Below are 27,783 nucleotides of genomic sequence, written 5' to 3' on the forward strand. Positions count from 1 at the left end.
GATGGGCTGTGGGGCTGCAGCCCCTGCAAACAGGGTTTGGGACAGGGCTCTGCAGCTGCAAGGTGCACTCGTGGCAGAAATCTAGAGGGTCAAACCTGAGATGTCCCCCATAAGCAACCAGTGAGGAGACCTGCCCTGGTCCTGAGGCCATTTAGTGACAAGGGGGCTCAGGTCTCCACCCCAGAATGTGTGGCTGTTGCTATGGAAATGGGTGGTGGTGACTGGAGGAGTGGGTGTGTGGTATCTTGGGGTTTCCTGGCTGTGGGAGCTTGTTTTCTGGACTTTTCTGGGGTTCCTGTGTCATACAGAACAGGAAGGTTTGGTGGGCCACTTTTTTTTTTTTTTTTTTAAATTTTTTGGGGGGTTTTTAAAGATTTGGGGATGGGCATCTCAGTCAGTTCTACCCAGCTCCCATGATGTACTGGTACAACCCCAATTTGCACTGCAAAATATGACTCCAGGAGTTCTTACACAAATGAGACCAAAGATGCTGCTTCCTTTGCTCAAATCCCATCCTCAGGATCCCTGGGAAAATCTCCTGATGTTCCCAACCTGTGGCTGGACACAGTGCTAGAAGAACAGGCCATGGCAGGGCTCAGGCAGGCGTGGGCAGCGCTGAAGCCCTGCCGAGTGCGGACAGGGGGCTCACGGTGTGAAAATGTGCCTGCACAGAGCCTTCACCCCCATGTCCCCCATCCCAGGGATGGTCAAGGGCAGCCTGTGAAGAGAAACACGTCCCATAGCCCAGGAAAGCTCACGACTTTTTCTTTAACTGTTTTTCTTCTTTTTCTTCTCTTCTGTCCTTCCTTGTTCTAGTCACAGGCTCTGTGCATGGGAAAGTCAGGTTAGGGATGAGGTGTGGGTGTTTTTAGAGACCTGGGTCCTTTATGTGTGTGCACATGAACACACACTGCTGCACACACATCCCCATAACTCATTTCTGTAAGTGCACCCCAACCTTTGGCTCACTGGTGATCCCTGAGCATAGGTAGAGCTGGGAGGGGGTGGTTTTCTCCAGGTGCTGGTGGGGAAACTGAGGCATGGAGCAGGGATTTGCAGTGCTCATCCACGTTGTGAATCATCCACATCAAACGGGTCATCCCATCACCAGCAACATCCAGCAAGTCTGCAGACATCAGGGAAAAGGAAAGTCTGCAGGAAATTTTCTTAGGACTGCCCAGCAGTGTTCAGGCTCCCAGCCCTGTGACATCCCCAACACCCCCAGCAGCAAACCCTGCCACCAAACCTCCCTCCACTCCAGCTCCCCGCCATAAATCACTGCCCTGCATTGGCCGAGGACCTTTTAAAAAGGATTTATTGGGGGGATTTAAGCACAGGCAGCGATACGGTTTCATAAATCGAAAGGCAATAGCGCTGATCGCCACCGGCCCGCCGGGCGGGGCAGCCCCGTTCGCGCCCCCGTCCGGGAGCGGCTCCTCCCGGCCCCGCTCCTTCCTCCCGCTCCCTTCTCCCGTCTGTGGAGACCGCGAGTGTGGAAAATCCCCAGACAGGGAGTGTAAATGCTTGTTCTTTGTAAATGAAGAACATAATTAACATTAAATTAAGGTAATACAAATGAAGACAACACAGAGCCTGACAGGATGAGTGTTTGGGGAGGCAGTAGAGAGAAGTGATTCATATTTTTAATTTACTGTACAAATAGACTAGCAGGGCTGGGGGGAAAAGGGCCATCCAAGTGGAGTGGGGATTTTTTTTTTTCCCCACTGTTGTTTTGCTGTGCTTTAAGCACACAATGACTATTAAAGTCAACTGCCCATATAATAGGACATCTCCTACATGACTGCTCTCCGAGAGGCAGCTTGCTGTAGCAATAAATTCTGGGAGTGCCATCTGCTGGTGTGCACCCTCCGCCGGGCACCCTCGCTCCGGCCACCCGGCCCGGGCCTGTCCTGGCACCCCACAGTTTCTGCAGAGACCTGCAGAGCACCAGCCACGGGCCTGCAGGCATCCATGCAGAATTATTATATTTCTCACAGGGTAAGAAACACTTTCCCGCACCCAACTGTAAATATTTTTCATTATATATGTTTTTTTCTGAAGTTGAGTGGGTATTGTTGGTGCCGGAGAAATATTTTAGGCTTTTAAAATATCCGAATCATTGTTCTCCACCCCTCTGAAGTGCTGGGTTTCAGCTGAGTGCCTGTTACCCAGAACACAGCAAAAAACCCCACCCATTTTAGATTTTTGCCTGCAGAAAGCCTCTTGGTCAGAGTCCATGAGAACTGCAGGCTGGACCTGGCTCTGCACTTTAAGGAGGTGAGAGATGTGGTCTCAGCCTGGGTCTCCGCTGGGGGATGACTTTCAGCCACGAGGGAGCCAAATTTATCATGGCACAAAAGTGTCCATGGGGCTGTGACACCTGCAATGGATACACCTACACTGCCTCTGTGTGCTTGTTCCACTCCCTGGGAAACTCCTGACACCACCAGGCAAAGGAGAAACAAAAGAAGGCTCCAAGAGGAACCATTCCTTAATGAAATCACCCTTCCTAGGTAGAAGATGCCCTGGGATGGTGCTGAAATATTTCTCTGCTATGTCAAAACAGGAGAGGAATTTTCACCATTTAGGGGGGTGTCCTAATTTTGAGTATGCAATCTTTTCCCTCTGGGGGATTTGTATCCTGGCAGTTATTATGTGAGCAGTGCCCATGGGTCCATGGCAGCCACTTGGCCAACTTGGCCTTGAACACTTCCAGGCATGGGGCATCCACTGCTTCTCTGGGCAACCTGTTCCAGTGCCTCACCACTCTCACACTCGAGAATTTCTCACTAATATCTGATCTAAACCTGCTTTTTGTCAGTTTAAACAATTCTCCCTTATCCTATCACTACATGCAGTTCTACCAAGTCCCTTCCCAATTTCTTGCAGGCCTTTTGCAGCCTCTTGCAGTGAAACCTCTCCAGAGCCTTCTCTGCTTCTGGCTAAACAACCACAGCCATCTCAGCCTGTCTTCATAGGAGAGGTGCTCCAGCACTCTGAGCATCTTCATGGCCTCCTCTGGACTTGTTCCAGCAGGCCCATGTCCTTCCTGTGCTGAGACCCCAGAGGTGGACACAGTACTCCAGCCTGGAATCACTGGAGTTTACTAGAGGGACAGAACCGCTTGACCTGTGGGTCAGACCTCCTGTGATGCAGCCCAGGCATGGTTGGCTTCCCAGGCATGATTGCAGGCATGGATTGCAGGGTCAGGTCAAGCCTCTCATCCATCTCCAAGTCCCTGAATCAGTCCCTGACCCCCTCAAATACACCCAGGGCAGAGGCTGCAAACACGGGGTCTATTTCCAAACCCAGCTGACCCCAGGCAATGCTCCCTGTGTTCAGCACCCTTCTCCCATGGCTGCTAAGCTGGGAGCATGGACAGCCTTAATGAGACAAGAGGCAGGGACAAATTCCACACCAAACTCTGTGGGGCAACAGGGTGCTGCCCCAGCACTGCTTTTCCCACATGGAATATGAGAGGAGGTGAGCACACAGGAACCTCCCTCAGTCAAAACTGGTCCCTGGTGGAGCTCTGCAGTCACGTGAGATTTGTGGGCAGTGAAGACATCCCCGTGCTGGTGACAGGGATAGATTGCTGTTAGAACACCTGGTGAAACCAGTGTGAGAAGGGATCAGCCTCAAAGGCTTGGTGGATCCCCAGGATCCCTCCTCCTGGAGCCCACCTCTGCTGGAGCCATAGGGACTGAGGGCACTGGCAGTGTGAGAGCTCCATGGCTTGTCTGGCCTGCTCTGTGGTCATTTGTGGCCTCACTAATCCCCAGAGATTGCACAGGGACACCAGGGTGCCTCCAGCAAGCCTCAATCAGCTTTCCAGTTGGGATGTGACCATTCACCTTGAGCCAGGTGAGCTCAAGCCTAGAGAGCTTCATGGAGGATCTGCACATTTCCAGTGATGGGCCATGACCATTTCCTTGAGGACCACCATTCAAAGCATCTGGAGAGTTTGAACCAGGGTCTTCTCTCCCATTCCACATTGTCCAGGGCTGAGCCCCAGCCTCCATGTGAATACCTCAGCCTTGAACCCACCCAGCCTTTGGCACTGGGCACACCAGGAGAAGGCGCTTGTGCATTTGGAGAGAGCCACCTTCATCTTTGTTTCTGCAAACCTTAAGAGGATCAGCAGCATTTCCAGTTGTCCAAGTAATTTCTCAGACTCTTCTTGGCACCTTCTCCAGTTTTTCAAGGTCTGCTTGGACACTACTAGAGAAAACAGCCTTATCCTCACCAGACAGAACCAGTGCTTTTGGAGGCCTCAATCCAGGGAGCTGGATTTCAACGTGTGGAAGCAGCTTTGGACAAGGAAAAGCAGCTCAGAGCTCACCCAGCCATATTCTGCCTGAGAAGCCTGCAGTGGAGCAGCTGGGAATGCCTGCCTGGCAAGATAAGCAGAGAGGAAGCCCAAATCCCTCTTTTGTAAGAGTAAAAGGTCAGTGGCATGGGGCAGTTTGAACTACAACCAAAAAAGAAAAGATCCTTGCCCCAATAGCCTCAGAAAAAACTGATGAGTTGCCAATGTTCCATGAGCATGGGGGCTCCTCACCCCCAGGCCCTGATGGAAAAGAGGATGGATATGTCCTTGACATGGTACCCTCAAACGAGTCCCCAGGAACAAATACATCCAGAAAGCACCATAGAATTTTTCCAGTGACTCCCAGTCCTTGGAGAGAGGGCACTTCTGGCTCTGGTGGCATCCAAAACCCTGACAGAAATGGGTCCTGACCCCACATTTCCCAGGTCTACCCCATCTCACTGGCCACTTAGAGCAGTCCTTGGTCATAAGGCAACATTCCCACTCCTTGGCTATGCCAGGACCCCAGGAATGGGGGGCTGGTCCCAGGGGGGCTATTGCCCTCACATGGAGGGCAGGGGGCATCCTCCAAGCTGCCCCACATGCTGGGTGGGAGAGATAGATAAATACCAGAATAAATAAATACAAGTGGCAAAGAGGCCTGAAATGATGCTGTCGTTTGCTGGGAATGAGAGACACAAGTGTAATTTAGGTTTTGATATTATCAAAGTCTCGCTGCTCTAAAACAGCAGGGCACTCAGTGCCTCATTAATAAAGGATAAACTTGGAGTCTATTTACAATGCACTTTTTGGGGTTATTTACACTCCATTATACATATGTAATGCTGCACATATTTACCGCTCTGTTCTGCTGCCGGGAGCGGGGGAGGCGAGCGGGGAGCGCCGGGGCTGCAGAGCCTGACCCTGCTCTCACTGCTGTCCTGAACAGCCCAGCGTGCTCAGAGCCCCCGGCTGCTGGCTCAGGATGGAAGGGATGGGAGCAGGCACTGGGGACCCAGTGTGGCCCTGTCCCTGTCCCCACGGGTCCAGAACCCACACACACCCAGCAGCGCCCTGAGGCTTTGCCAAGGGATGCAGGAAGGGTGGGCTCCTCACTAAGTGACCACAAACACCAAACACCAAGTTGTGAACCTGCCATGGAGAGGGAAACTGGGGGAAAAAAATTAAGAAGGGCTAAATTATTTGCAACAAAATGATGTTCGTGCTGGCATGAGAGTGTTTTGGCCACGCAGCCCTTCCCCCCCATCTGGGCTTATCTCTGACCGGAACAAAATGGTGTTGCTTTCCTGCAAATGACAGCTCCTGGCAGGTCTAGGAACCCCATGGTTTACCATGGTATTTGTGGGAGCTGCTGTGGGGGGTCCTGGGACACAGGACAGCCTCTCCCTCCAAAAACAGCCCCCAGGATTCAGGGCAGAGACATGGGAGAGGTTGTGCTTGGAGAGGACCTTGGGGTCAGCAATTCACAGGGTGCAGTAAGGGGATGAGGGTTTATCCTGGATCCCTTTGTCCTCCAGGGAGTTTGGGAGCGTGCAGAGTCCCCATGGGAGCACTCTGTGGGGCCAGCACACGAGGCCAGGCACCAAGGGCTTCCAGCAGCCTCTGGAGGGGCACAGTGGCTGGACAGTCCCCCCCAGCTCAGAGCTGCTCCATGTCCCTTCTGCAACAGCCTCCAGCTTTGCATGACCGACTTGGGGTGAGACGCAAGAGCCTGGGAACCATCCCGACCACCCTTCCTAGAAAATGTGGGGTCACTTTGACCTTTCCAGCCAGTCACAGAGGGGAGGAGGATAAGCTCCTCTTCCCGTTCTGCTCTTCCCTGGTGCCGGAGAAGCACCTGCCCTTTCCAGCACCTTCCTGCTTGCTGCCATTCCAGGCTAAACTTGCCAAACAATGGCTCTGGCGGCAATGCTCTTTATTAAATAAACAGCTCATGCCAGAAGCCCTTGCCAAGGCCCCACACCCAGGAGCAATGAGAACCCCCTGGTTCAGGAGGTCCCCTTGTCTCTTCCAGCATGGGGATCATGCCCAGCAGTCAGTGCAACCTTGGTGCATCAATAGGGCTCATCCTGGGCCCAGACTGTGCCATGGAGAGATGTCCTGGGAGACCCAGAGATGAGCAGGTTGGAACAAATTGGCCCCCACATCCTTCCCCGGCCCCGAGCCTCCTCCCCATCCCCATCCCCATCAGCCCACTGAGATCAGGGCAGGCTGGAGCCTGAGCCCTCCAGGGAGCTGCTCTCCAAAGCCCCGTAGCCATCGAGCTTCATCATGCCAATGAGCTGGGCTGGCACGGACAGCACGGAGCGGCGCGTGGCGAAGATGTGGCTGATCTCCATGAAGGTCTTGTTCTTGGTCTCAGGGATGACAAGGTAGACATACAGGGCCACCAGCAGGCAGACACCACAGAAAACCAGGTAGCAAAAGGCACCAGCTGACATCTGGGGACAAGAGCAGGATGAGGCAGAGACACTGCCAGGCACTCCCAAACTGGGCATGGAACGAGGCTGAGACACCCTGCCCTGGGCTGGCTCTGTCCAGCACTGAGCTGAGCCAAGAGCACAGGCATCCCTGCCTTGGCACCCCATCCTGGGAGAACAGCAGGGCTGTGTCCATTCCCTCCATCCCCCAGGGCCCCTCTGGACTGGTACCTGCAGGAAGGGGAAGATGAAGCCGATGGTGAAGTTGCAGAGCCAGTTGAGAGAGCCCCCCACAATGTAGGCAGCCGGGCGGTGGGACTGCATGAAGAGCTCCGCTGTCATCAGGAAGGGAACACCAGCTGCAGAGGGAGGGGACACATCGAGGGTATGGAGGACAGGGTGACTCAGGTACCCCTGGGGTCAACAGGTTCTGCCCACCTCAGTCCTGTGGCCAAAGGGCTGGAGCCCAGCAAGGCTCATGGTTCACACTGGTGGTGCTGGGAGAGCTGGAGGAGACAGGGAGTGGTGGAGCAGTGTCCTACCCTTGGTCTCCCTTGGGATGTCTTGTGGGGGGTGATGTGATGTCCCCTGACATACACACTGGCACACTGTTGGGTGCTCAGGCCAGTTCCCCAGGTTGCATGACTAGAAAGTTTCAGACTGAGTCAAAATAAAGGTGGAACATTTCATGTGGATCCTCATTTTCCAAAAATGTTTCTAAATGCTGATATATTAAATCTAATGGAGATCACAGGCATAGAGAACCATCTTCCTGGCACCCTCCATAATGCCCTTTCCAGACTCCCTTGATCAAAAGACTTTAGAAAACTTCCTTCTATCATCCAGCTTCTGTTGCCACTGTGGCTGATTCAGGGAGGAAAGAAGCAACCACTTTTCTGAGCATCACAATCTCCCTCAGGACACAGAAATGCCATTTTCCAACCTGCTTTTCCCAGGCAGAGTGAAAAAACCCAGAATGCATGGAGGTGGTTTCCCAAGCCAAATTGTAAGTGGTCTGAAAACTGGACCCAGGTTGTGGCTATTTCTTCTAGAAGGACTTAGCCTCTCCAGCCAAGTGTCACTGAGCCAGAAGTCCTGGGTCCCAGGACTGTCCCTGTGCTGGGGGGCAAGATCCGAGGTCCAGAGTACCTTCCAAAACACACAGGAATCTGGCAAGGGATTGTTTTTGATATGGTGACATGCCTGGGGTCCCAGCTGCCTGAAACAGGGCTGGCTGGACCTCTTTATAACATGCAGGGAAAAGATGAACCAAAAATCAAGTGTAAGAAGTGAGGGAGGAGTGGGGTCCCTGACGGACTCTTACTCACAGCTCGCCCAGAACAGAGATATATATATTTTTGTTTTAAAACTCCTATTCATCATTGTTTGTGAACAATGAGCCATTAAAATCCTAATTAAAGATGTAATTACAGTGAATAAAATCTGGGCTGAGGATGAATTATAGATCTGTTAAGAGCTCTGCTAATACATCAACTGGGTAAACCAGTCCAGGTTTCACTCCTGGCTGTTGGAGCCTGCACTCCATTAGGGGCAGGATGATTCTCACCAGCTGCACTGTGATAGGAGCTGTGACACCTCCACAGAGGTCTGGGGAAGGCTGCCAAGGCTTCACTCTGCTTCCTCCTGGAGCGTGGCCCAGCAGGAGGAGGTAGAGTGTGCCCTGGGGATGTGTGGGGCTGGAGGGGTTTGTGGTGGGCTTTCACTTGGAGAGACAGCATCATAAACCAGGGTGGGACCACGGGGACAGGGCCAAGGCCCAGCTCCTGTCACCTGCCTGCAAACCCCACTGCTGCTCTCCTGGACCCCCATTCCCACCCCAGTGCTCCCCAGTGCTGCAGCCCCAGACCCACCTGGTCCCATGCAGAAGCCAGCGATGATGCCGACCACGCAGGCGACGCTGACGTAGCGCATCCAGGGCAGGGCAGCCTGCGAGGGGACACCGGGCTGGGGACACTGCTGGGGCTGGCCCTGACCCAGCATCCCTGGGACACCGGGCTGGGGATACTGCTGGGGCTGGCCCTGACCCAGCATCCCTGGGACACCGGGCTGGGGACACTGCTGGGGCTGGCCCTGACCCAGCATCCCTGGGACACCGGGCTGGGGATACTGCTGGGGCTGGCCCTGACCCAGCATCCTTGGGACACCGGGCTGGGGATACTGCTGGGGCTGGCCCTGACCCAGCATCCCTGGGACACTGGGCTGGGGACACTGCTGGGGCTGGCCCTGAGCTCCACACCCAGCATCCCTGGGACATGGCTTCAGGCCTGCCCTCGGCCTGGTGGTGGCTCTTGGGGACAGCAACCACACAGGACACATTGGTGAGATGCAGACAAGCAATGGGTGGTTTGGGGTAAGGCTGGTGAGGGTCAGCCTCAGCCAAGCTCAGCAGCTCGTGATGGTGCAGAATCACCAGAGCCACAGGAGCATCCTCTGGAAGCAGACAGCAGGAGAAGGACCCTTCACCTGCCCTGGCATTTCATATCTGCCTCCCTGGGAACAAGTATTTCTGAAAAAAAGCTACCAGAAGCAGCAGGACTTTTCTCCTATGGATTTGTATTTTCTTTTTTTGTTGTTGCTCTTGGTGCTAAATTTACCTTCTCTTTAACTTTGAAGGGAAAATATGACTTGGAAGAGCCAGCTCACCTTTTATTTCCATGCACGCTCCTTCCCCCAGGATTCTAGCCATCCCTCCCCCACTGAGCCCCAGATGATGGCCCAGGGGGTGGCAGTGGCCAGGCCCTACCTGCAGCAGCAGGGAGATGGTGATGCCAGCTGAGCAGACACCCATGGCACAGAAGCCAGTGATGATGAGGGGCCGCCGGCCCACCCTCTCGATGGTGAAGCACTGCCAAGAGAGAGCAGAGACTGACAGGGTGCTGGGCAGCTCCAGGGTGGATGGGACCATCTCTGAACCCCAGATCCAGCTGTGGGTGGGAGGATGCTCCTGGTGGCATCTGGGGATCAGGGGCAACCCCAGCTCAGAGTTCCAGGGTTGAGGCTGGGGCATGGAAAGTGCCAGGGGTGAGCATGCATGGGGCAGGAGATGGGTCCCACGGAGCAGGGGTCACGGTGCAGGGCTGGGGCGACCCACAAGCCACATTGGCATCAGTGCCATGCAGAGGTGCTGGGTTTGTGGGGCAGTGGGCACAGCAGGGTGTGGGCAGGCAGCACAGCGGCGGTGGGAGCAGGCAGGGTATTGACAGCAGAACAAATGCCTGTAATTTTATAACCAATCTCAGCATGTCCATCAGGGGCCATTTGTGGGGCTGCTCCCAAGCAATCTGGCTCTATGCTAGGCGACTTCTGGGGGGCTGGGACACCCCCACAGAAAGGGGAGGAGAGTAGGGGGTACCCTTCAGAGAGGCAGGGGACCCCACTCTGCTCTGGATTGGGCTATGGGAGAGGGGAGCAGCCCCCCACTCATTCCCTCTTTTCTGGGAGCAGCCACCCCCATCCATCTCTGTAATTGTCAGGGAGTGGATTTAGTGCCGGGTGGCTTGGGCTGGCCCTGGGTGACACTTGCAGATGGGACAAGGGCCATAAATCTGCCTGGCCCAGTGCTAACTCTCCAGCTAAATGAGGGCTGGCTGGGGTGGGGGGGCTGCTTGCCTGGGGCCAGGCCAGTGCTTGGCTGGGGGCGGGGGGAAAGGGGGACATGTGACTCTGCTAAGAGAGGGACAATGAAAGCGAGAGCCAGAAGAAACTTCTAGTCCCCTCCATCATCTCCAACCTTTTCTTTGCCTGCCATCTCTACCCAACCTCCCTGCTACCCTACAATTATCTCACCACTCCTAGATGGAGCCTGTCTCATCCCATCTCCCATCCCCATTTCCAAATGCCAAATCCTTTGCTCCCCAGAAAAGGGGCTGTGCTGTGGCATAGATGATATTTTGGGGATCCACTCTGTCCCCTCGTTTGATGATGCTGGGAGCTGGCAAGCGGGCTCTAGCACGGAGGGGCTGCGTCTGTCTGTCTGTCCCTCACTCACCCCAATCAGCCCGGCAACGACCTCGATGGCGCCGGTGCCCATGGTGGTGTAGGGGATCTGGGACACGGGGATCCCGGCGTTCTCAAAAATGGTATTGGTGTAAAACCAGATCTGCCAGGAGGGGACACAGCATGAGCAGGGGGATGGAGCCACTCAGGGAAATGCCCTGCCAGGCCTCAGCCGAGAGCCTGCACAGCCGTGTGCCGGGGCAAGGGGCGCGTGGGGCTTACGGCGTCGATGCCCGAGAGCTGCATGCCGGCGTTCAGCACCGCCACCGAGAGCGTCTGCCAGCGCAGCGAGCGCTCCCGCAGCAGCTGCCACACCGACGCCATCTCCATGGAGGAGAGTGACCGCTGCTCCTCCTGCATCTCCTCGATCACATCCTGGACCTCGGGGCTCCCCAGGAACCGCTGCAGGGCTGTGGGCAGAGCGGGCCATGGACACATGTCCCCAGCACAGGGTGGACGCTCACAGGTATGGCACCAGGTAAGGGCTTGGCTCTACCCTGGCCCAACCTCCCCAGTAGCCCCGTATGGGGCTCAGCATCCATAGGAAATGGGGAAAAGCCTCACACCGCAGTGCTGGGCACCATGGAAATGCTGTGGCACAACCAGGTGCGACAGAAGGGCTGAACCATCAGGATTGCGTTGGGCTTTCAGGTATGGACATCCAAGAATGGACCAGCACTTTCCAGAGCCAGTCTGTCCAAGGATATCCTCTCACCTTTGGTGGCACCACAGACGTCGTTTCTCTCTATCAGCAGGTACCGAGGGCTCTCAGGGAAGCAGTGCAGCAGCAGGAGCTGGAGGGAGGCAGGAACAACCACCACTGACAGGAAAAGGGGCCAGAACCTGTCCTGGGAGGAGTTGAAATGGAATGTGTCATGGAGAGAGCAGAGCAGCGTCCAGCATGCATGGGCTGGGGTACTGTGCTCACCTTGCCCAGCAGTTCTGGCAGGCTCAGGACCTGGGCAGAGAAAACCCCCAGGCAGATGAAGATGCTGGGCATGAGGCCTAGGAATCCCCGCAGGTTCTTGGGAGCGATTTCTCCCAGGTAGAGGGGCACCACACTGACACAGATACCTGGGGGGCACAGGAGGGACTGGGATGGCAGAGGCAGAAAGGAGAAGCCAGACCCTAGGTCCATCTCCTCCCATGTCCAGCATCATCCACAGTGGGGACCCTCTGGCATTGGAGGTGGCCTGGCTGTACCAGAGAACCCCTCCACAGAGCCCGTGGGGATACAAAGCCTTCTCCATCCCCCTAGGAATGGCTGTAGGGGACTGAGCCATGAGGAAGGGGCTGTGCACCCACCTGAGTGGATCCCTGTGATGGAGCGGCCGATGATCACCATCTCGGGGGATCCCAGCTCCCGGCTGAAGCCCATGAAGCCGCTGGCCAGGAGGACGAGGAGAGCGCTGCGGCTCAGAGCCCCATTCCTGGCAGGCACAAGCAGCAGGCAGCTCCTCCAGTCCCACCCCACCTCTGGACCACCCTGACCCCTGGTGGGACACCCTTACCTGCCATAGCGCTCCACCAGCACCCCCACCAGCAGGGAGCCCCCCAGCCCGCCCAGGGCGAAGATGGAGACAGTCAGGGCGTAGAGCAGGGTCAGGGGGGCAGGGCCCAGCCCCTGCCCGTAGCGCTGGAACCACGTGGTGTTGTAGAAAGCCTTTATGTGCTGCAGGGCAGAGACACACATGGGCACCAGGTGTGCTGGCAGAAAGGGGAAGGCAAGGGAAGAGAGGACCTATAGGGACAATATCATGAGTTTAACAGCATCAAAGGAGATGCAGGGCAGAACATGTTTGGGTATGACTGGGATGTGCTAGTCTGGTTGCTCAGCAATTCTCAGCACCTGAGAGGCCTAAGGATGACTTAGAGATACCAAAGAGAGTGCTCAGGCTGGAGCAGGGAGGTTGTGGCCAGCTTTCCAGGCCCTGCTTTCCTGAGGGGACCAGTTTGGAGTACATGAACATGGACTCTGATGTCCTTCCTATGCCATTCATCTCTGCGTGACTGCTCAAGGAAAGTGCCAGTGTTTTGATGTGGGGCTGCTGGACAGCTATCCCTCCCCCCTCCAAGGAAGGGATGCAGGGCTGTTTTCCCTGCTCCCAGAGAGGCTGCCCATCCCTTACCTCTGCCGGTGAGTTCACCACAGCAAGGTTGTAGCCATAGAGCATGGAGGAGCCAAAGGATACCAGAAGGGTGACAGACAGCAGGGGGAAGGTGAGATGCTGGGAAAGAGGAGGAAGGATCAGCACAGTCCTGGCCAGCAGAGCTAGAAGCCAAAGTGTCATGGACTGCCTCTTTTCCAGCAGGGATGACCCTGGCCCAGAGCAAAGACTCCAGTGCATGGAATCCTGTGTTGAGCACTGCTTCATGACAGTGCCCAGCATCCAGCCCAGCTGATCCATCTTCCTGGTGGCTGGTCTTGTGGCTGTGGTGTGAGGTTTTTTACCGTGGTGGTGACCCAGCCTGGGTAACCTGGGCACCCCTGCCTAGCTGGGATGGGCAGCAGATGGAAAAAGGAGGGACACCCATCCCCCTACCTCAGTGGAGCAGCTGAGTGGGGCTGCTCTGAGTGGCCGAACACCACTGAAATGTTCCCGTGGAAGGTCCCAGGGCACCCCAAAACACCACGTGGACCCATCTCCTGAACCCTCATCCCCTCCAACACCTTTGCCTCCCGCTCCTGCTGGGGCTCCTCACTGCGGGGAGCCGGTGGTGCGGGGGAACAGCCCCCTGCAGCTCTGACCCAGCCCAGCCCGGGATCGGGGTGCTCGGGAGCATTCAGAGCACCCCAGCTGCAGGGACAGCCCGGGGTGCTGCAGTGAATGTCCGGAACGATGGATGTCCCCGCAGGGCGCGGACATGAGACGAGCCTGTGTCCCCAGGAGCAGCCCCGCTCCCCAGCAGCACACCCGCCCCTCCCGCACGGTAGCCGGATTCGTAGCACCCAGCAGCTCCCGGCTCACGCACAGCAAATCCCCCCTAATCCCATCAGGAATCCCAAGCCGGGAAAAAAGGGAGAGGGATGTCAGGCCGAGGGGTGTCAGGCCAGGGGCTAGAGCGGGACAGGGACACCGTGGGGAGGCGGGAAGCAGGGACGGGCAGCCCTCCCGGCCCGCAGGGAGCTCACCCCGGTGATGTCCCCGCCGGGCCGCGGGGTCCCTTTCCCGAGCGGCGGCGAGAGGCTGCGGGCGGAGCGCGGGGAGGGAGGAGGAGGAGGAGAGGGGGAGGAAGGCAGCCCCGGTGCGGCGGCCCGGCTAGTCTCTCCCATTTTTAGACGGAAGAAGGAGGAGGTGAGGGAAGGGAAGGCAGAGCAGGGCAGGGCAGCCCGGGAGCCCCCGGGGCTCATTGGAGGCGCCTGAGCGGCCGGAGGAGGAGTCCGGGAGCCTCTCCCCTCGCCGGGGGCAGGGGCAGCGCCTCCGGACTGCTCAGCCCGCGGAGGGGTCCCGGCCCAGCCCGGGGGCAGCGGAACCACTGACGAGATGCTCTGTCACCTCTGAGAGCTCTCGCGTGTCCCCTCTAAACGGGAGTGACCCGGGAACCGTCAGTGGGGCAGCAGCAGCACTGCACCATCCCCGAGGCTGGCGGCGAGGGGCGGCCCCACATCACCCAACACCCCGATCACCCCCGGCCCCTCTCCCAGCGGGGGCAGATGTGCCCCATCCCCCGCGCTCGGGAAGAGGCTGGCAGCCCCCGGCCATGGCTGGAGGCAGCTGCCTTCCCCGGGCACGGAGGGACACAGCCCCCAGCCCCAGAGAGGAGAGAACCGGCTCATGGCAGCTCAGAGGAATCCAATTTCGCTGCGGCCAGGAGCTGCCTCCCCTGCTGCTAATGAAGTGCCTTTAATTAGCAGCCTAATAGCAAGCTCTTAATTTGCCGAACAGCCAGTTGAAAGGATGGGGACCCCACTAAGCCACGGCTGTCAACAGCTCCAAGGGCTTAAAAGGGACAGGTCCCGACAGGCTGGCCCCACTCAGGACAGGTCCCGTGGGGCCAGGAGAGCGGAGCAGAGCTGGGAGAGCCCCACGGGCACCCCCAGCCCTGCAGTGCCAGCCCCAGCCGGGCTGTCTGGGCTGTGGGAGAGTCCAGGCACCACATTCTCCCACGGAGGATGTTCCAGCTCTGGTCTCCCTCCTGCCCATGAGCCTCCAGCTCTTCCTGAAAGCATCGGGCCTCTCCCCCAGCCACCAGCCCTTGCCAGCTTGCCAGTGTTCAGTTTTCCCAGGGCTGGCCCCTGCTCAGGAGTTCCTGTGTCTTGCCCAGACTTGTCTTCTTCATGTCTGGATCAGGGCATCACCCTTACCTTTGTGCAGGTGTTGCTGGGTGGCTGCAGAGACCTTGGTGACAGGGCCACAGTGGGGGAGACCTGCAGGAGTCTCAGTCCTTCTGGGGATGGTCCTGGTTCATTCCCAGAGCAGCAGGATGAAGATCCATTTTATTGGACCTAACCATGGGTGAGATGGCTCAGCATGCTGTGTCCTGCAGCCTGCTCCAACTCTGGTCATTCAGGTACATGGCTCACCTCTGGGAGCAGCATGTGGAGGGTTAACTGTTTCCAGAGGTCTCTGGAAAGAGCACTGGAAAGAGGAAACAGCAGCAGCCATCTCTCCCCCACTCTGGTACTCTCTCAGCAAGTACCTACCAAAAAACCCTCCTGGAACTTCCCAGCTCCTCTGCACTGAAGCCCATACCTGTCCCCAAGCCCCTGCTCATCCCTCCTGCCACACAGCCTGATGCTGGGCACCAAGCAGGGACATCTTCAGGACACAGCTCCAAGCCAGGGGATGGCTGCTGCCTTGATTTAGGGAGTAAAATGGGTTATGGTCACTGGTTCCCAGCAGTGGCTGGGATGCTGGGAGCAAAGGCTTAGCAGCAGACGTAGAGGTGAGAAATTCAAGAAGGGGAGGAGGAGAGCCTGGAGTGCCAATTAAGGCTCACCAGAGGCCTGGGTTAATTGGAGACACTCCTGTGACCTGACCTGGTGATAGTGGCACACGATAGACAAGGGCTGGTGAGAAACAGCCACTGCTCTGAGCTGCAAGGGAGCTTGTCTCCACATTTTACAGGCATTCCTCCCCTGACTCCGTGCAAGGTGTCCCTCGCTAAAATATTCCCTGTAGCTGGGAAAGTGGCTGTGAGCCCATAAACCACCCTGATCCCCACCCATCACCACTCCCAGGGCTCCTGTCCCAGCACTCCATGTCACGGGATACTCACACAGCTCCCTTCCTCAAGGCATCTGACACAGTGCCTGAGGCACACAAAGAAACCCATGAGAACTGGCAGAGGCAGAGCAGCAGGTGTAGCTGGTCCCAGCACACATCCTGCAGAGTGATGGCATTTGCTGAGGCCAGGAGGATGGAGAAGCAGTTGGGACACCTGAGGGCTTCCCCTGAGCTGACAGCTCCCCACGGGGAGGTCTGTCCCCTTTTTCAAGATGAGATAGAAATCCCTTGGAAAGGATGCCGGTTCTAGGGGTTTCCCCAGCACCATCTAGTCCACACTAAATAAATTCCACAAGGAAGCAATAAGAAGCTCATGCAAAGGCAAAACGATGCATAGCTTAGCAGCCACTGACCCCTTTCCCTGTGCTGGAGGAGAGGGAACTGGGCTGCACAGGCTGGGCAGGCAGAGCTGCTCACAGACATTGGTGCCACTCTGAAGGTCAGAGCAGTTGGCCAGGGCTGCCCTTTGGGACGTGACACTGCAGAAACAGAGATGGTCTGGCAGCTTCCCCACCTTCTGCTCCTTGGAGGAGAAACCTTGATCCACCTTGGTGAATGCCAGCAGGGTGCTTGGGGCATGGCACAGGGAGTTTGGATACATCAGCTGTGTGATGTTAACCAGGGGCTTGAGTTTCTTCAAACCACAGTGGCCTCCACTGTGGAGGTCAGTGCTGTCCCCAGTGAAAGCCCTGCTCAGGCTGCTGTTTCTGCCTTGCTGCACTGGAGAGCCCATCTGACTGTTCTCCATCTGCAGGCAGGCAATTTACCTGGACAGGTGAGACCTTTCCAGCCCAGGTGTCCCTGGTCACATTCCTTATCCTCTTCAGTGGTGAGGCTGATCAGCCTCACAGCTCAGCAACCTCTCTGGTTTTGGAGATTTCTAGCAGCTCCTACATGCCCAGGTGCATGTCAGCAAATGATTTTGGAGAGAAAGCTCAGGATGGGACGGTAACATGGATGTGAAACAAAGAGTATCTCTCTTGGGGATATAATGAATATGGTCTAAGCTCTTTTAGGGTAAAGCAAAGTGGCTGGTGCTCACAGATATGCACTGCTGGGCATGGATCAGCTGGCAAAGGGGTCAGGCTGAGATCTCTAATGGCTGCAGCCCACTGCATGGGAGAGTGCATGCAGCAGTTTAGTTTTCCTTTTTTAAAAATTATTCTTATTCCACCTTATTATTCCCACCTTATTCCCATCTTATGATTCAAAACATGGAATCATTTCTACATCCTGGGCACTGATGTGTGCCATTGCACAGGAAGCTGTGCCACACACTGCCTTGGAACAAAAGGGACCAGGACGCTGCTGGAGCCAGGAACAGCCCTTACTCCCAGGACAGACAGACAGACAGCTCACCCACAGAAATATATTGGCAGCATTACAGCATGTCTGTCTGCTCAGGGCCTTTTGTTTCCTTGGCCATGCTGCCTCCTCTCCTGAGAGCTCATCATCCTCTTCAAACCACCAATTGCTAAACTCATCCTAAACAGTTATTGTAAGAATTACATTCTTTCTAGCCTAGCTAATATAAGCTGGCCAATTCCCCCTTTCCAAAAAGTACCTTACTATACTCTTGGAAGCATGTATATAAGATAACAATAAAAAACCACCAAACAAGAGAAGATTTCATTTTAAAGCTGTAGGTTGATCAAATGCTGTTAATTTGAAGCTATGGCAAACATTACTTTCCTTCTTCATCTGAAGTGGAAATAAGGCACACATTTTTAAACAGAAAGGGTAATTAACCACTGAATCTATTTAAGATAAGCTGTTCATCCTTTTCCAGTGGAAATTTACAATTGAGATTGCTTTTCTTTCTCAAAGACTCTCTTTAGTACTTGAGTTTTTGGATTCCAGTCTAGATTTCCTGGGAGAAGTCTTCCAGCTCATGCCCTGCAGGACAGCACTGTCCTAGTCCTAGAAATCTGGAATAAAGACCCTGATTCTCATCTTTAAACATCAAGGAGAAGAAGGGGAAGGACTATCTAAGGAACATCTAGAAATAACCCACAAGGAGAACCTGTTTCTCATGGGAGCAGGCAGTATGTGTGTTGTTTGGGTACACACAGACAACTGGAGCTGTGGGTATGGAAGGAGTTTCATTTGTGTGTGCTGGCACTCACAGGTTGTTGAAATCAAGCTGCATTCTGTGTTACAGACCAACCCAAAACAATGGATGTAGCCTGTCACTGCAACTCCTCTTCAAATCTATTATTGGATGGGAGGAAATAGCAGAGAGGGAATAGAAGAGGTTAAAGCGGTGCAAATATATATATATTACATATTATATAAAATATGTATATAAAATATTTATTATATATGTGTGCACATCCACACATACATATAAACACCAAAGCCTTGCCAAATAAAGCACGGGGCTGCTGGGAACCCTGTCACAAAGAAAGATGGAGATTGGAAGTGACAAGAATCCTGCTCCCAGCACTTGAGAAAAGCAGGAGCCTTCCCAATCTCCAGTCCCCCGCTGGCTCCCAAGAATGGAGCCAGCAGGGAGAGAGATGTCGGGAGTGCAGGGGTTTGTTTGTTTTCTGACCACCCCTGGAGTCAGGATCTTAAAACTGCGGTGGCCTTTGTTTTAAAAGGGGCTGTTAAGTCAAATGGGAAGATCCAAGGCTGCTATCCAAGGAGCACTTTTAAGAGGAAGGTATTCTGAGGGCAAGGGTGCTTGCCTTCTGATTTGGGCGAGCGGTGAGCGTGGAAGCATCCCCAGCCATGGAGCTGCGTGGCGGTGCTGCGATATGTCAATTACTCACTCATTATTGAACAGCAGGATTCTGATTAGCTTATAAAACAAATTTGTGCTTCTCCTACCAGGATCTTGCAACAATACCCAGAAAAACACAAAATCTTTGCAGGTTTTCCCCCACACTTTTTTAATGGGCAGGATGGCTGCAACTCTTTTCTATCAGTCACATCCACTCTCTGGCTCACAGGGCAGACTCATTTGCCCCAGCCAGAGGCCATTAACTATGAATGGAGAGAGTGTAATTAAAAAGTATGCTGTGGTTTTAGGAATAAGTGGGTTTTTTTCTGACTGCCAGGGCAGTCTTTTATGCTGCATTGGTCTCTGAGGTGGGACTGGCTGCTGCAGACTCTGTGTCCAGTGAAGCTGCAACCACCTCAGGTTTGGGGCAAAGCTGTCCACCTTCCATCCCCAGCACTGCCAGGTGTTCACACTGCAGATGTTGTGTACAGTACATGTGTAGCAGAAGTGTATCCCACACACATGGGTTTGAGGAAGATACAGGATTGGTATTTTGACAGCATCTTTCCCCCCAAAAGGAAAACAGGAGAGATTCACAGCTTAATCTTTGTATTTAAGTTATTTTCTGAACAGTTAAAAAAAAAAAAAAACAAACCACACTGTTACCATGATCCTAGCTCAAGTGAACATTAGTACATTAACTACACATCACCGTAACATAATCACAAAATTCAAAGCACTCATTACTTAAGAATCCAGATAACAAATATAGCAGAGTAACAAACAGAAAATTCTGGAGAAACCATGTTCTTTCTCACCTCTCCCACTTCCACAGCCCCCCCAGCCTGAGCAGGCTGGAGTGATGCAGCACAGGCTGGCCTGGCAGGCATGCAGCTCTCCTAAATGCAGTGATGGAAAATGATGGGAAGAAACAGGACAATACACTTTGCTGAGGTCCACACTATTGTTCTGCCATGCTAAAAACTGGGGCTAGGCTAAGTCCTGCAGTGCCTGCATGATAAAGACACAGTAGCCAAAGCAAAGTTTTACACTCAAAAGCAGCTCCAGATTTTCACACTGAATTGCCCAAAAATTTTCATAGGTAGCTCCTTGTAAAAGCCACTGCAAACAGCCCACTGACCCGCCTCCTGTATGTGGAGTTTTGCTCAGAGGTAAACCAGTGCTCCAGTGCCAGGAGGTTAAAACACTTTGCCTGTGAAGGCAAAAACCTGTTCATTGTGCAAGAACGAGCACAGCTGCTCTGTGATGAAGACTTGTATTTCACGCTGATTTTCTGGCCACAGCTGCACTTGGCTCCTGCTTGAGCAGAAATCAAGGTATCTCTTAGGGCTGTTAAAAAAGGGGACTTATTTAGGAGCTGTCTATAGTATCTAAAGGGCTTGCTGCACATCCATGTACATCAGAATCTCTGTGATTTTGAGAGTATTACCTTAACATCCCCAAGGATCAACCAGTGTTGCCAACTCCCATGGGTTATCTGCTGGACAAGATACGTGGAGGCCCCGTGATCTTTGGGAACAAGCACAAAGTCATGGGAAGAGTTTTCTGACCAATCAAAGGATGATCTATTCTGGCAGTGTGCCAAGGCTCCCCCATGGGATTTGCTTTGGGAATTTTGCCCAGTAGTTTGGCTACACCTCATCTTAAAAAAATGGGGCAAGGGGGGAATGGAGGGGAAGCCAAATGCTCAGTCTCAGCAGGTAGCCATTCCTCTCAACCCATTACTGGGATTTTGGAGAAGAAACACACCCAAGGGACCTGCTGCTCCCATCTCTGAATTAAAAGAGGGGCAGAAAGACTGTAACCCCCTCATGCCAATCAACCCAGTTTCCAGCAGGATAGACAAATTTTATATGGAGACCTCCTCTGAGGACAGCTGGGTCACTTGCTGTTTCCCCCCCTCCTTCTGGGAAGTTGCTGCTTATCATGTTGGGGGGAACAGTAGGGCAAAGCTCAGCATGTCAAATGCATCATGCATGCCACTTGGAGACCCTGGCAAAGCTCATTCTTCTCTTGGAAAGCATAGTTTAGACCATCCCTTTCTCCTTATGTCTCCACTGCATCCTAAAAAGGGCATCAGCTGGCAAGTTCAACAGTTGGAGGCCTTACTTGATCACCTCCTGATGACTCCTGATCATGGAAAACCTCAATTTTTCACAGCCAACTACACAAGCTAAAAGATCTATTTTCAGCACCATCCCCACTTCTGTAGAGATCCATTTCCATCCCCATATATGCCAGGTTTTCAACCACTTGTGTCATCTCCTCCTCTTCCTCCCACAGTTAAGAGCAAGCCTGCAGTAGGAAGGCTGGACATTGCTTCTTGTTCCCTTCTCTAGCTAAGGAGAGCTGCTAGTATTTGTGATTTATTAAATGCAAATATTGTCCTTTCCCAGTGAATTAAGGAATAATAGGCCACAAAAGGCAGATATAAAATCATGTTAAAGAAAGCTAACAAAGTTAGGCAAGAGCCCAATCTAGAGAGGTGCTTCCCAATGGAGGTGGGATGCCAAAAAACTTAGAACCAAGCCTGGAGCTCCGCTCAGACTGAGGAAGGGACATGTGGAAGGGGCAGATACACATACCTGGGAGTGGAGAAATATGCATGATACTCTCCAGCTTTTTCAGTGTTCAAAAAAAAAAAGAAAAAGAAAAAAGGATCCTTTGGAGCAGGAGGTGGGTAGGTAGAGCATGGTGGTCCAAGTCAGCTTCCAGTTTAGGAACAAGTGTAAAGCATTTCAATGTTTCTGATGATCACAGACTTCTCAACTTGTCACCTGAATCCTTCCATTCCAACAGTGGATGTGTCTGTCCTTGAATGTTAACAGGGAGCAGAGGGAGCCGCTCCAGAGGAGACATCTGTAGAAGTTATCTCACTGCAATCTCCTTCATGCCATTTTCTATTTGCATATTTGAAAGCAAGCTGTGTTCCTCTGAGGATGAGAAATATTTGCAGCAAAACTGTGCCCTATTGCAAAGGAGTCACATGCAGGAGATGGTGTGGCCACAACAGATTGTCCCACATCTCCAGTACTTTCCATCCCATAATCCAAGGTGGAAGGCTAGCATGAGCTTCCTACTTGCGGGAGAAGTGACGATCTCTAAGCAGCAGAGGTATTTCATTCAAAGCTATGTGCAACACTTAAAGCCCACAGACACTTCCAGCCCTTTTTTATCTCCTTTCAGCAGGCATGTTCTAGTTCTTTTCATTATAAACTCTGCAATTACTCCAATCTGGTTGAGGGATTATCCACCCTGTTCATGCTGAAACCTCTCTCTCACATGCACTCTTGAACACTCACACACACATGCACACATATCCTAAGGGAAGGGAAGGGAGTTTGAAAAAGCCACTTTCTTCTGACATTGGGAGATCTCCTTACCAGATTGCTCCTCCCTGGGTGCACAATAACCACCACCAAATGTCAGGCTGTGGCAGTTTCAAGTTCAAGTTAGATCAGTTAACTTCAGTTTCCTTCTTAGCCATCAGAAAATTTGTACAACTTGGGGAGTGGGGTAGGAATCCTCACCCTTCTGCAGTCCTGTCCCTACCTACACACAGTCCCTTTGTGAGGGTGACACACCGTTCTTACTATGTGCCAAAAATGGATTCCAGCAGTTGCTTGCTAAATGTACCTTAAAGAGCTCTATACAGCACAGTACCACTCTATACAGTATGGTACCACTTGAAGACCCAACAGAATAGCAGCATAGAGCAGCAGGGCTATGACAACCAAGGACAATTTGCAGTGGTGGTATCTCTTGTGTTTGGCCAGCCAGTCTGCCAGTTCTCCCAAATTCTCTCAACCACCAAAAATACAACACATCCTTGAAGGTATTTGCCACAAAGATGTAATTAAAATATTAGGAAGTTTTGCAGCCTTCAGCAGCTGGAGTAACAGATCATTGTTTTCTACAGTAACAGAAATGGAAAGGACAGAGGATAACCAAACTGAGGAAAATAATTATTAAATCTTCACCCAAGGTCATATAAACCCCTGCTGATATGCAGCCATGCTGCAGACCTTGTAATACATGAACTTAGAGAGACTCTTAAAATAGTATTAAGACTCAGAACTTGAATTCAACAAAGTTTGGGATGTGAACTTTGATTCTCTCTGATCCCTTGCCACTTTGGCTTTGGGACTGCAGTATTCATGATATGTAGAGCTGCCTGAAAGCCAAAACAGCCTTCCTGGACTTAAAATTAGTTGTGGATAAACATTGTGACTCAAAACTTATTTATGACTCTGCAGAGGTAAGTCACTCTGTCACTGTTACCTGAGCAGAGTTGTTAACCTGTTTGACTCTTTTACAGGAATAGTTCAAACAGAAAAGAGGAGTGTCATCACATGCTCTGAGATGCTTGACACTGCTGCCCACATGCTTCAGGAAATGCACTAGGTACTACCCAAGAACCAGCTTTGCCCTCCTCCCTAACTCCATTGCCTTCTTGTCTGTCCTAGCTATCACCTAAATTACTCAAGCCTCTGGACTGCTCTCTGGGGACTCTTGGACCAGCTCCTTGCTAGGTTTCACTGGTGGAAAAAGTGCATCCCCAGCAATTACAAACAATGCAACAGCTTCCCCAGCAAAGTGAAGTTGATGAGAAATACTTATTAAAAAAAACCCATCTGCCAAGTTCAGAGGGTGTTAACAAAGCAGGCAGCCCTCCAGCCCAGAGACAAAGGACCTTGATTTCCTGCTGTGGGATTAGAGCAACTCCCCACTAAAGCAGTGGAGATTTTTCCATACCTACAGCAGAAGATCTGGGCCTAAACCTGGAATGGCCAGGGACTGATTTACAGAGTCCTTTCTAATCTAAATGCAGGCCAGCTGCAATTTGTTCCAGCTCTGTGAAGAGAGCTGTTTACCCCCAGACCTCTGTCTAGTTCAGACATGCAGAATTGTTTCTCATGTACCTACTCTTCAGGGCTATTTTTATCTTCTAAACAATGACAATTAGCAGAAGTTTCAGCCAGAAAGCAAAGACCCATCTCAGCTATCAGCAAAAGGACTAATCAGCCTGTGTCCCTAAACTGCAAGGCAGTACATAGGTTACAGAAGCAGACCAAAAACTCCTCAATCCCTTCTAGCAAAGCCAGTCCCAAAAATGCTGCAGAACTGGCCTGGAGTCATTGCTAAATGCAATGATTGTCCTCATGGCCAACTCATTTTACTCAGCCACCATCTCCAGGGTGTGCATTTGCTCATTCAAGTGAGGCAAAGTCTTATAGTCATGGCCAAAATGTTTGTTAGTGTGTCACTCTAGGGTGGCACTTGAGAGCTCCATGAAATTTTTAACAGCTCCTTCTTCCAGTACCCATCTACAGCCTCTCTGAGGGAGAAGGAATGGAAGGATAGGAGCAATGTCCAGCTTTCCTTCTCAGCCCAGCCTCAAACTTTCTCCAATTTACAGAATGATTCATAAGCCATCAGCAACATACTGTCTTCAGGGAGAACAGCAGTAGGAAGATGGTAGAGACAATCCCTTTGCTAGTGAAATACTGTCCTGGGCCAACAGTTCACCTGGGGTGGGGGTGGACAGGATCTCAGCCCCAGTCCATCATGCTTGGGACTTTGGCAGGAGAGAGTTTAACTTTTCATCGACTAGCATTCCCCAGCAAAGCTGATGTTAAAAGGAGACTACAATACACATCCAGCTTCCAAAGGGTTAGCATAGCAGGCAGGAGAGGAAAGAGATGGATTTGGCTCATAATAGTCAAATTTCAAGGGTCCTCTCTCCACAAAAAATAAGTCTGCAGTTAGAACAGCCAAAAGCCGCAGGGAAGCTGGGGTTGGGGGGATGATGGTCTGGCTGTTTTAAGTGTTTCTGCTGCTCTTCAGAGCTGAATGCTTTTTCAAAGGCCTAGCAATGGATATTGATTTCAGCCTGAGAGTAGCAGCCTCCCCACCCACCCACCCTCCCACCCACCCTGAAGTGACTCTCAGCAGGATGCACTGTGGCTGTAAGTCTTCTGCTTAACAGCAAAGCAACACGTTCTGGCGACATCTTAAATATATTCATAGGACATTGATGACTGGGCTTGGAGGGGAATCAAATGGGGTAAAGGGAAGAGTGAACATGAAGAGGGGAATGAGGGAAGAAAGGGATGGGAAGGTTTAAAAATGTTAACTCTTCATGAAAGATAAAAGTCATCTTCTGATATAGCAGCACTTTAGCAGTCAGCCGCGCTGAGTAGACCCTGTCTGAGATCAACCGCATGCCAACTTTGTTCCAGAAACAAGTCTGAGAGCCTCTCTCTTCAGCAAGTATTGGTTACGTGGATAGTTCTTTTGTCCTGGCATTTAAATACTGCAGCTTAAATGAGTCCTGGGAACAAAAAACAGAACAAACCAAACAAACCCCATTCATATTAAGCCTTTTAATGATTTAAAATAGCATCTGATTGACCAGAGTGTTTGAGAAAATCAAGATCTGACAGGTCCAGAGCATCATGGTACAGTTACCAAACAGAATACAGGATGTGCCCCATGACAGAGCACTTTCATGGGAAAATGTCACTGTGGACACCCCTTTGCAGAAGCCTGTCAGCTCTTCTGCCATTCTTCTCTCTTATGTTTACTGCTATTAACAGTAACTGTGCATGTACCCACCAACACAGGCAATCATGTAATGCCACTTCACTCATATGCTTCAAATTCACTCTACAGCTGACCCAAACATATGAAACATTTTGTACTCCCCATACTGTGCTGGCCAAGACAAAAGGTGATGAGCAAACCAAGTAGGCTCTGATATGAATAATTTAACATCCATGGCATGAGAGAGAGAACAAGGGATAGGCCCTATCCGTAAATTATTTTGCACATTGATGCATCTCGATTTAATTTGCCTGGGCTTGTGCTTGTGCCTCAGTGTCTCCTCCCCTAGCCAAACTGTAATCTTGAATCAGCTTGCTGCAGAGTGAGGAGAATGGTCATCACTTCAGAGGGAGGTTCTTGGCAAAGCCCTCCTGCCTGGTGACAACTGCCCAGGGTCAGGCCATCTGCATCCTCTTGTTAGGCAGCAGCTGCTCTACTCGCTCTGCAGAAACCCTTCTTCCTTCTGGACAGCAGTGTAACTGATTTAATTATTGATGATGATGGACAGAGGAGGAGGAGTTCTTCAGGGGGAGTCATAGGCACCACATGTCACAAATCCTAAAATAAAGTCCCTGTTCTAAGGTACCAGAACAATTCCTGTCCTTTTACAGGACACTGTAATTATTGTATAACCAAGATGACAAACACTGCTAAACCCAGCCAGTTATTCAAACAGCAGGTTCACACTACATCCAGTGCCACCTTTGAGCCTCACCTTATTTTTAAAGGTTTTTTTGTTGTTGTTTACCTGTGCGAGTGTGAGGTACAGTGTAGTGTTATTTATCTGGAGATGTAGGTGTATGTTCTGGACGGGGAACGAGTGGATTCTGCCTGGGCAGCTGGGTCATTCAGAAAATCCCAGATGAGGATGGTGTCATCATGTGAGCTGCTGACGATCTGGAACTCATCAAACTGAAGTCGAAAGACTCTTCCAGAATGCTCCTGAAATGCCAGTGGGAGACAGAGCATGTTACTTTGCAAACTAGCTGGCACCTGGGATGGGGTAGGGAAGATGAAGTTGGGCTTGATTTTAGTGCCATATTAATTTGTCAGTAAACCCTAGATGACACACTGTGCATCACCATCCCAGAGCATAAATTAAACCCTCTCTCAAGGAAAAGTCTGAGTACAAGTAAAATATCTGAGTACTTGACTTGCAGGCAGTTTACATTACAGTTGTCCTACTATTCCTTAAATCCCAGTATTAGACACACACCGTGCAGAACAAACCAAACTCCCACCCCATATAATTCCATCTGGTGAGGCATACAGGTGCACTGTCTTCCTTATTCCATGGCAAAACTCCTTCCTAAAATTACAGCATTCCTAGGTACAGTAGGTTACAGGGTAAGAGATGAGAACTTTGCATTCAAGACTTGGCATCATTGCCACTGCTGAAGAGGGAACAGCTTAACACTGGAGGACACTAAGGAGCCTATTGTAAAGTCCAGTGACACAGCAGTAATTCTTCCTAAGCAGTTCTAAAAATATGATCTAGAAAGGGCATTCTTTATAGGCAGTTTGCATTCTGCTCCGAGGCTGAGTGGAAGTGGCATGACAATTTGGCAAGAGTTCAGACCATAATTAACAGGAGGCAATGGCAAGATCCTGGATTTCACAGAGCAAATCCACTCTGCTTTCACTTGTGTGTTGCCAATTTTCTCTTGGTGGTTGTGACACTCCAAGAGCAGTGGCTTCCTCCTCGGTCACCAGGGAACAGAAACTGTGCAGTGACGGTGAGCCCTGTCTCTTCCATGAACACACATTTCTCTTTAGTGCTCACACATTGTAAGGGGATTCTGAAGGTCAGGAAAAAAACATGTCTTAAAACACTTTAATACTGAATCTACAGGTTTCTCAAACATTTAGGCAAAAGAGAATTGCTAGTTACTAAAGGGGAAATCTTTGTCTTATAGCACAAGACTACAAAAATACAGCTCAGTTTACAAAGAACAACAGATGCTTTAAAGTGAATTTCTGAATCTTTAAATCAAAATTATCTAAGAATAAATGCAAATGTAAGCCAGATTCTAAGATAATTTTTTTAGAATTTCTAATCAATGGAACCTTTTTGATCTTCTAACTTGAGTTTGTTTTATAAACATCTTATGAGTTTCTGTCTTCCCACTTATTCTTAAGGCAAGTGTTTTTCCAGGTTTTGTGTTACAGCAGTAAAGAAGTTCTTCCAAAAAGTATCATTACAACAGTCAGATCCACTGATGGATTATTCACTGAGATGGTGGCGGGGGTGAGAGAGAGAGAGGGAGGGGTACTTCCAAAAGTTCTGTTCAAAACTCTATTTTTGATCCCAGTCACTGTGGTCTAAGTAAGGCTGCCCTACCTGGACTGTTTATGTCATAAGGAAAGCTGAACCATGAGCTTATTCTGTTCATGGAAAGCTTCTGTCAAATTCATGTCGCACTGTTCCAGCTAACG

The 27,783-nt window shown here is 51.7% G+C and overlaps 2 protein-coding genes across 10 annotated transcripts in view; both read right to left on the reverse strand.

Annotated features, from left to right (window-relative positions):
- Window positions 1-6,531: 6,531 nt before the first annotated feature.
- On the reverse strand, window positions 6,532-14,119 carry LOC118688322 (solute carrier family 2, facilitated glucose transporter member 5-like). Its single transcript, XM_036385808.1, has 12 exons — window positions 13,901-14,119; window positions 12,897-12,995; window positions 12,279-12,439; window positions 12,073-12,197; window positions 11,696-11,841; window positions 11,483-11,615; window positions 10,990-11,177; window positions 10,760-10,870; window positions 9,515-9,616; window positions 8,622-8,697; window positions 6,982-7,109; window positions 6,532-6,771 (listed from the first exon to the last, which is right to left on the reverse strand). Exons 1-12 carry the CDS (start codon window positions 14,117-14,119, stop codon window positions 6,532-6,534), a joined length of 1,728 nt encoding a protein of 575 aa, XP_036241701.1.
- Window positions 14,120-24,675: 10,556 nt separating this feature from the next.
- The window catches only part of BTRC (beta-transducin repeat containing E3 ubiquitin protein ligase), a 115,667-nt gene continuing 112,559 nt past the window's right edge, over window positions 24,676-27,783 (reverse strand). For all 9 annotated transcript variants that reach the window (XM_036385981.1, XM_054515642.1, XM_036385977.1 and 6 more), the window contains 2 exons: window positions 26,096-26,289; window positions 24,676-25,075 (listed from right to left, as the gene is read on the reverse strand). In XM_036385981.1, the coding sequence (XP_036241874.1) occupies window positions 26,128-26,289 (162 nt within the window). In that variant the 3' untranslated portion in view covers window positions 24,676-25,075; window positions 26,096-26,127. The remainder of the gene's footprint in view (window positions 25,076-26,095; window positions 26,290-27,783) is intronic.

Source organism: Molothrus ater, chromosome 8 (genome assembly GCF_012460135.2).
Source record: "Molothrus ater isolate BHLD 08-10-18 breed brown headed cowbird chromosome 8, BPBGC_Mater_1.1, whole genome shotgun sequence".
Lineage (NCBI taxonomy): Eukaryota > Metazoa > Chordata > Aves > Passeriformes > Icteridae > Molothrus > Molothrus ater.

Excerpts from the sequence above, each read along its gene's own strand:
- LOC118688322 (XM_036385808.1), bottom strand. The coding sequence starts at position 14,119 with ATGAGCCCCGGGGGCTCCCGGGCTGCCCTGCCCTGCTCTGCCTTCCCT. Across the intron at positions 12,198-12,278 it reads CTGGTGGAGCGCTATGGCAG|GAATGGGGCTCTGAGCCGCA; the intron begins GTAAGGGTGTCC and ends TGTGCCTGCCAG. Across the intron at positions 7,110-8,621 it reads TGGCTTCTGCATGGGACCAG|CTGGTGTTCCCTTCCTGATG; the intron begins GTGGGTCTGGGG and ends CTCCCTCTGCAG.